A 9,498-nucleotide genomic window follows, 5' to 3' on the forward strand; every position below is an offset into this window, starting at 1 on the left:
CAACGCACATTTGAATGTTCTATAATAATTAATTCCTGTAAACTCGTAATTTTCATTTTCATTTTAATTTTCATCCAACAAGCCCCCTAAGAATTAACTCGCGCCAGGCGCGGAACGAGCGGCGAAGTACGTCGAGGCGTGGCGATGCATAAACTGTCGCACTCGACGAACCCATGGAATATGTTTGCGTGGTCACGTTGGCAACGATAGCCGAGAAATAAACTTCCCTTGGGACGGGTCCGTGGAAGAGCCAAGTACGGAGACGCGTCGCGTTTGCGCAAACCCCCCTTACACGGAATCAGATAGGACGCGTTTAACTTTCAAGGGGACAATGATACGTCGACGTTTCTCGGATTCCGAGAATACGTGACGGTACGGACACGTATACGCGAGCAACGGAAGCCTGTAGATGGTCGGCAACGTCTGGCAACCACGGCAAACCTTTGCGACATCGATAGAATCAATCACGCTCTCTGTTAAAATCGCGTAAAGCTCTTTCTTTCTTATTAATTTCTTTATCGTAATCGTCTCGTAATCTTCATTAAGAAGATTACGACGATATGATTTGTTGAACCTGCTGGAAATTCTAATTCTATACATTCGAACGGATCGTCATCTATTTTTATATGACGCACTTCTTCGAAATCAGCGTGGCTTTACGCCTCAGTCCCATCGCTACTCGACGCATCGCTGAGAAAGTGGCCTTGTGGCGTCGGGTGAGTTTGACTCGACTACGGGCACGTACGCATCGAACGTTGCTCCCCTCTCGGCGTGTCGTCACGAAGAGATCCGTCCAAACGCGCTACAGCAGTCGACGTGTGCGATCGTTTCGTAGAGCAACGTTTCCAAACCGTATTCCGTGGAGCACCGATGCTTCGATGCGACGCGAACAAGTGTTCCGTACAAATTTATAATCCGTATCTCATTCCTCTACTTTTCGAAACAAAGTACAACCAGTCCTCGATAGTGTTTCTGTAGGTGGAATATCGGAGATTCCAACTAGGTACGACAAACGTAACCGAAGTTCGTATCACGAAGGTGGACAAACGTAACATTCTCGAGAGGTTGAAGAAGTTTTTGGAAACGCCGCACGTGGAAAATTTCACCGGAAATATCCGTTACGTTCGAAAGAGACGCGAGTCATCGTCCATCGCCCATCGTCCGTCGTGAGAGAACGGCAACGACCGTGTGGCGTCGGTGGCTGCGCAAGCACGAGCAAACCTCGCCCGTGGCATGCCGAGATCTGGCAACATGGTTTGAGCAAACGCCTCGCTACCCACTTGCCAGATGCACGCGTACACGCGACCGGTGTCTGGCCGACCGACGATAGCCGTCCGAGAAGCGCCTTTGTGTACTCGTGGCTCCTCAGTCGGTCGTTGAGCGTGGTCATTTACGGTCCGCCATACTTCTATTCCGTTTCGCCCGTTCCAACGCCAGTAGCCGTCCGTGAATCGAGAACCTTCGAACGCGAACCAACGTGCGCAAACGATCGACGCGCGTCTCGAACTGCTTCCGAGCGAACAAACCACGTTTCGTCCTCGCGGATCCAACCGTCGATAACTATGATGTCGAATCCCGACCTGGTCGGTTATACGCACGATTTCCTCACGGAATTCATCCACCTCTACCGGAGCTACCCCTGCTTGTGGCAGGTCAGGTACAGGGGATACAAAGACAGGTTGCTGAGAAACCGCGCTTACGACGCCCTCGTGCAGAAATTGAGGGAGGTAAATCCGCTGGCGGATAGAGAAACCGTCATACGAAAAATCAACACTCTCAGAACTGCATTCAGACGAGAATACAAGAAGGTGAGGAGTTCTCAGAGGATGGTGAAGAATCCTCGGCAACGGTACAGGTCCTCCTTGTGGTACTACGATATTCTCAAGTTCGTCGCCGAACAGAACGAGGGAACGTCTTTGGATGTCGAGAAGGACACCTTTAAGAACGACTCGATGCCTGCCGATGGCTACCACGAGGAGATGGTACGACCCCGCACGATTTTTGTCGAGTTGTCAGGGAGACGTTAAACGCTATCCAACCGATTATTCGTTCCGCGTTCCTGTTTTCCGGTTGCTAAGGAACCTTTGGAAAGCCGGAACGCGAAACCGAGTATCTTAAATACGCCGACGGGTACTTGAAGTCCCTTTTCACGCGATGTAGAGTCACGACTATTTATACCGTGACATCGAATGTCAGACATTTACTTATCGTAATAACGCGATATTCAAGTTTTTATGATACGCCAGTCACAAAAAGAAGTCGTGACTTCGAGTCACGTGAAAATTGACCTTTACTTGACCGAACCGCTATAAAATATCGCGCGAGTGTTGGGCGATGTTGGACGAAATGTGATCCATGACTACGATTATCGATTGATTTATAGCCTGCGGATATTCGACATTTGACTCGTGCTAATATAAAAAAATATAGAAAATATATGTAGAATGTAGGTTTAGCACGAGTTAACTGCATTTGCGTAAATGTGGAAAATCCGCGGGCTAACGAGTCAGTAAACACGATTAATTATTACCGAGGAGTCAAGCACGGTCAGCTCTTAGAGATTACAAATAGCTGATTAGTGATTGTAGAGTATAAATGTATCATAATAAAATCAGGATGTAGTTCAATGTTTTGCGATAGTCGATCGTTCTCGGTCTCTTAATTTGAGAGTAATTATCGTTAACGTAATCGCCAATCACTGCTCAACTCTACGCGTCTCGCCGACAATGTATATCCCTCCGATATGGGCCGAGCCCCTTTCCATCTCTTTCGTTCCCTCTTTCTCCCACCATCGTGAATTCTCCTCTCTTCCACACACCCTCTTTCCGCCATCGTGCGTGCTATCTCTCTTTCGCTCGACAGACCATTATCGATCCGAAACCTCGACGTAGTACCGCACGACGCAGGAAATTACATGTAAATCAGAAACAAAGCCGAAATGCTTACTCGAGGCGACGCGAATTGCTCGCGAGTATTTGCGCACGCACGAAAGACGCTTTCGAGTCGTTCGAAATGTTTTATTCCGACGAGATGAGACGAGACGAGACGAAGCGCGACACAACTGGACGCAATATGGTGGGAAGAACGGTGGGGGCCTGGTGTTCGTTCACGCGTAGAATGACAGAGACGGGCAAAACCCTATAGTCTAAGAGCTGGCTAAAAAAATCACGAATGATAAGGTGCAGTGAAAATTTGTATCTAAAAACACTCCTTACCAAGGATGTGAACCGAAACGTAATTCACACGAGTGAACCGGTTCGTAGTTGTTTCGGTTACAAGAACCGAAATCTTTGGAGTGGAATTGGAAGTGAATTGATTCTTTGGAGCGAAATTGTTTGAACTGTAATTCATTGCGGATTAGTGGAAATAGTGAATTTCGCTCCAGCTTCGAACACTGAAATGGTTTCACTCCGAACTGAACTAACATAGGATTTCGTTTCGGTACGAGAAGACATAATACAAATACGTACGGAGTATGTAAAAACAATGAATATTTTCTTAGTCAACGGCCAAGAAAAAGGACTCGTTTATCTTATTTCGGTACTCGAATATCTGCAAACAAATTTGTTACGAACTAACACATTGCATTAACTTTTGCGATTTTGCAAATAAATTATTTGTAAACTAATAAATTTGCAACAGTCTTCTATGACAAACAAATTTGTTACGAACTACCATATTGCATTAACTTTTGCATTATATTATATATAATATACATAATCGATATAACACATATCGATATATATTATACACATATTTGTATTTGTACTAGTGTTGTGGTGTTTGGAAGCGTCCAGAAGCAGAACGTTTCTAAAGCGCTGAAACCTGTAAAAGACAATCGCGAGATTATGCGTGCGAGCACGAATCTATGTATACGTGTAGTGACATGGAAATGTTTGGAAAATTTGGAAACGTCTGGAACGTTCGTGAACGCAAAGCATATGAAAGACACAATGATTAATGAAAATAATAAAAGTAGTAAAAACATTGAAAATAATAAAAATAACAAAAACAAAAATGAAAGTATAAATAATTAAAATAACGAAGATAATGAACAATGAAAATAATGAAAATATTGGAAGTAGCGAAAAGAGTAAAAGTACTAAAAACCACCTCGGAGCGAATCGAAGGAACCGAAACAGAATTCATAATATTTCGCTCCGTAGCTGTTTCAATTTCGCTACTTTCCCCCACCAGTAGGCGTTTTGTAACCGAAACCGAACAGTTATTGTACCGCTTCTTTTAAATGAATTCAGCTCCAGAAACAGTTTCACTCCTAGAGCAAAACAAAACTATAACATATAAAATTGATTCGCTTCTGGAGTGAAACGCTTTAAAATAGTTTTGTTTCGGTTCACATCTCTGCTCCTTACTAGATGACAAAGCCCATAGCGCTGCAACCAGAAGGCGGTCCCGGGGCTGGCAGCGTGGGCGGGCGGTCAAACATGTTAATTTTTAATCAAAATGAAATCTTTGAGTGCAGTCCTGAAATTTTGTGTAGTTATAGTTTTTAACTGTAGAAATCGCGTAAAGTTATTGTCAGAAGTCTAGGTCGGCTTAAACGTTGCCAGAAGTCGATAAAGTTGTAAAAAAAATGTTTTAAATTGTAATGACAAGGTACAGTTCTGGCGAATACGTTTTCCTATTATTTATTGCTTAAAAAACCTGGATAACAATTGTAGACAGTATGGTGGCTAAGTACATGAAAAATGATAATATCGTCATAAGTTGGTACGCCGGAAAGAAATTCTTTAAAATCGAAATAATAAGGTGCAGTTCCGGCAATGTGTTTTTCTTATTATTTACACTATTAGTTAACTACATATGCAATGGCAGAAGGCTAAGGTGAGGGAAATCCATACAAAACAAACAATACAAATTATTTTGCCGTATGAGCTCGTGTGCAAAAATGAATTCCATGTAACCAGGTGTGTCATCAAGTGAATTTATAAGTAAAAAAATTATGTGTACAATAAAATTCAATCGGGAATATTTCAAACTCTTGGGAGTAACGTAGGTATTGGTAGGTATACAGGGTGTCTACGTATAAGTTCGGACATACGCAGGGTGTCGATTCTACAACAAATTTCCAATAAAAATTACTCTTACAAGGGGAGGGCGCGGGCATTTCCTTCACCTTAGCCTTCTGCCATTGCATATGTAGTTAACTAATAGTATAAATAATAAGAAAAACACATTGCAGGAACTGCACCTTATTATTTCGATTTTAAAAAATTTCTTTCCGGCGTACCAACTTATGACGATATTATCATTTTTCATGTACTTAGCCACCATACTGTCTACAATTGTTATCCAGGTTTTTTAAGCAATAAATAATAGGAAAACGTATTCGCCAGAACTGCACCTTGTCATTACAATTTAAAACATTCTTTTTACAACTTTACGCGATTTCTACAGTTAAAAACTATAACTACACAAAATTTCAGGACTGCGCTCAAAGATTTCATTTTGATTAAAAATTAACATGTTTGACCCGCCCGCCCACGCTTCCAGCCCCGGAACCGCCTTCTGGTTGCAGCGCTATGAGCTTTGTCATCGAGTAAGGAGTGTTTTTAGATACAAATTTTCACTGCACCTTATCATTCGTGATTTTCGCAGCCAGCTCTCCGTCTACTAGGCTTCGAATAAATCTGAAGTTTGCCAATGTATTTGTCTCGTTTCTTTGGAAAATGTTCAAAAGAGACAAACATATCGGCAAACTTCAGATTTATTCGAAGCACTAGGGTTTTTTGCCCATCTCTGTGGAACGACACGTAGAGTCAATTAGGACCGTCGGATTCCGAATCGAAAATCGGCCTTTTCGTCGCGGCACATCGGGAAATAAAAAACGAATTTCTAGATAATTCTAAACCAAGGAAATCCTGACAACACGCTGAATTTATAACGCGACACTAGAGCCAAGGAAGTCGAGGGTTCCCTGGTACAGTTGCCAACTATTTTCTTTTTAGTTTGTTCAAGCCGACGTGAGCAAGATCGAACCACCGTCGCCGGTAGCGAGCCCGGAGCCTTCTCCGGATCCCACGTTCCAGCCCGTGATCCTGGAAACCGAGGGATCGTACGCGAGACGAATCTCGTCCTCCGTGTCGGCCGTCGACACGCTTCGAAGAAAGCACCAACAAGATGGCTTCCAAGATCGTCAAACAAAAGAACCGAATCACGACGTTTCGTCGAGGCAATTCGCCGCCTGCGTGTCGGACGACGAGTTTGAAACGTTTGGTCGTTACGTGGCGAGCAAACTGAGGAAGTCTATGCCCCGTCAGAGCATCATCGCCGAGAAAGTGATCGCCGACGTCCTCCTAAGAGCTAATCTCGGCACCTTGGACGAATCTACTTCTATCACGGAGAAAGTACCGTCCCGATGTTTTTTGGTGATGGGCGATCGTTGAATCGTTTCTTTTTTTTCCAACGAAACCGATCGCTGCGGACCACTCGTGCGGGATTTCCACGTGCAAAGGTTCTTGGACGCCATTTTTAACCGTTTGATTTACTTTTAAGATCCTTTTTCTTTTCTTTTTTTTTTTCATTTTCACTGCTTCTCCTTTGCGTTAAAACTATTAAAGACGAAATCATCGTCTTTGCATGTGAAAAATCTGCATCTTTCACGTGATTCTCGTTTTAGAATATTATCTGTGAAATTATTTGTTATTTTAGATATTTAAGGAATCGTTGTTACGCCAGGTGTCTACTTGAGAGTTTTACTCTCGAGAGTAGTTTCCTTGACGAACCTTTGACAAGTTTCCTTGACGAACTTTTATATCGAAATAGAAATTAATAAAATTGGTAAAATCCAAATGAGCGATCGATAAGTCTTTTTTTGTTACATTTACTTGTAATACGATGCGCTGTGTGTATATCACTTTTTTTTTATCGGACTTCTTCAGTGGTTGAAGCGTGAAATTACTTTGGTAATTATAGTATTAGCCTACTAGCCTACTATTATGTAAGTTTTTAATAAAATCTATATTCCTCGTACGAAGCGTATTCTCTTCCAAATACGATCGACTAAACGTCACGATAATTGTTATACTCTCCTTTTATTCGTTATTTATTATCCGAACGAAATCACGCGATCTCGGAAGCAGAGAAGGAGAATTACCTACTGAAAATTTCTGAACTACTATGGCGGGCAGGTCGCATTGCGGACGAATAGGAACTGGCGACCAGCCAATGGAAGCGAGTTTTCGTCCGCGTACATGGAGAAATAACGGACGACGAAACGTTTTTTTTTTTTTTCGAATACGGTAGACATCCAGTCCAGCGGTCATCAACGATGAAAAAATAGTAAATTGTTCAAACTACCGTAATAGTGATCGTCGACAGCTGTGTTTACTTTTCAATGAATTATCGAGTCACGCGTATCTAGAAAATAGTAATTATCTACGTACAGTCGGTGTAGAATGTATTCGTATACCGATCAATTTCCCAAAAAACTTTTGCGTGAAATTGTAGTTTCTTAATTTCTTTCTTTATAATCAATGATATTTTACATATTCTCGGAAGTCTATAAAATAGATATAGTCCAAACAACATTTACTAGTTGGTATGATTTGTGAAATTAACAAAAAAAATGCGAAAAGTGGTTAAAAGTATAGAAGCAATAAGTATTTGTACGATTCTGATGACGAACCATTTACAGTAGAGTTTGTAACGTTATTACACATTATTGCTCCGTGGGAATTAGAAAACATCAAATTTCCAATAAAGTATTAGGTTGTCCAGAAAGTTCTTGGCAATTTCTAAGAAAAATTCAAAGACACGTTTGAATTTTAATATACATATATTTATTGAATTACGTAGGCGCCATTTTGTTCCACAACCTTTCCACCTTTTAAGGGATGTATACATGTTATTTGTTTGGAACCACTTCGATATATCAGAGCTGTATCACCTACCAAAAATCGACATGGACTTTCCGGACAAACCAATACTTTTAAAAATGGCTCTAATAGAGGAATTGAAGAAGATCCCACTTCGAATAACTAATAATTCAGTTAATTTAATGCTTGGAAGAGTTACAATAATTATAAAATCAAAAGGAAATCCCACGAAGGAAGTATTATGTACGTGTAAGTTAATATAAATTTTTTTTTTTTTTTTGAAATCGAGTTTTAAAAACTAAACAGTTGTGCGAATACTTATTGCTTCAATATTTATATCGATTAATTCTTTTTTTTCTCGTTAATTTCGCAACTTACATATGTAAATAGCTATTTTTTTTGTAATCTATCCATTCTAGAGATTTCCGAGAATATGTACAATGCCATTGTTTATAAAAAATAAGTTAATAAATTCTAATTTTACATAGTTTTTTTGGAAATTGATCGGTGCACGAATACATTCTACACCCACTGTATAGAGAAATCTATCTTCTTCTTCTTATGTATATATATATATATATATATATATATACACATACATATATAATAATACATATAATTATATATATATACACATACATATATAATAATACATATAATTATATATAATATAATAATAATATATAATAATAATAATAATAATTTATGTGTGTGTGTGTATATATATATATATACAAAGTATTATAAATTCAATATATACGAATACTTTCTACACCCACTGTATTCGAATATTTCGAGCTCAAACGACACAAAACAGAACGTTTTCACAATCTTTCGAAAATATATACCTGTAATTTTGAAATCTCTTAAAAACTGATCGCTTCACATTTGCATATATGCAGATCCAGCCCATTGTCTCGTTCGAAACGAAAAAGTTTGATAGTTATCCAACGCGTTCGGCCGAGTTAGAAATGTCCGAAATTACAAGGATTATTCGTACCGTTATCTTTGATCCTAATTAAGGCAAGGGGCTCGTTTCGACGCGAAGCTTCGCCGAAAGTTGCTATTTTATTTCCGCTGTTCCGCAGCGAAAGCATGCATGGAGATTTCGCGTAACGAGCTTCAACTTCGATTTATATCGTCGGAAACTTTTCCAATAAAAGTTTCGGTCTAATCAACCGGTCGGTTATCTTGGCTAAACGAGTTATTACCGGCCGCATTAACCGGTCGTTGCTTTCAATTTCTTAAAACATTTTGCGAAAAAGTTTCGCGCGCCCTTTTGTGCTCGATGATTTATTACGCCGGAATTTTTTTTCTTCCATAGGGCGCGACCTCTAGAGGGGATGGAGTTCGATGAGGGGTGCGAGAGAAACTTGTTGACGTAGAAAAATTTCGTTCGATATTGATACTCGTCGAATAAATGACCCACACCGCTTCTTAAATTTGACTTTTAAATAATTATACGAATAATACGTTGGTAAAATAGTCGCAATAATGGATTTTATATATTATTTACGTTATTGATGTGATTGTCGATGGAAATAAATATAATGACTAGACTGTGCGGATATCTTTATGCATTTATAGGAAATTTGAATGTGTAGGACACTTCGAAATGGAAATATGCGAGAATATAAAAAAAGATTGATGACAAAGTGCA

At 40.0% G+C, this 9,498-nt stretch overlaps 1 protein-coding gene across 1 annotated transcript; it reads left to right on the plus strand.

Annotated features, from left to right (window-relative positions):
- The first annotated feature begins 512 nt into the window (after positions 1 to 512).
- On the plus strand, positions 513 to 6,991 carry LOC128876941 (uncharacterized). The gene is made up of 2 exons (XM_054123786.1): positions 513 to 1,982; positions 5,970 to 6,991. Exons 1-2 carry the CDS (start codon positions 1,563 to 1,565, stop codon positions 6,405 to 6,407), a joined length of 858 nt encoding a protein of 285 aa, XP_053979761.1. The 5' UTR covers positions 513 to 1,562; the 3' UTR covers positions 6,408 to 6,991.
- The last annotated feature ends 2,507 nt before the right edge of the window (positions 6,992 to 9,498 follow it).

This window comes from Hylaeus volcanicus, chromosome 5, assembly GCF_026283585.1.
Source record: "Hylaeus volcanicus isolate JK05 chromosome 5, UHH_iyHylVolc1.0_haploid, whole genome shotgun sequence".
NCBI lineage: Eukaryota > Metazoa > Arthropoda > Insecta > Hymenoptera > Colletidae > Hylaeus > Hylaeus volcanicus.

Bases quoted from the DNA above. Each gene is read 5' to 3' on its own strand.
- LOC128876941 (XM_054123786.1), top strand. From the start codon at position 1,563: ATGATGTCGAATCCCGACCTGGTCGGTTATACGCACGATTTCCTCACG. The intron at 1,983-5,969 runs GTACGACCCCGC...TTTTCTTTTTAG, and splicing joins ATGGCTACCACGAGGAGATG to TTTGTTCAAGCCGACGTGAG.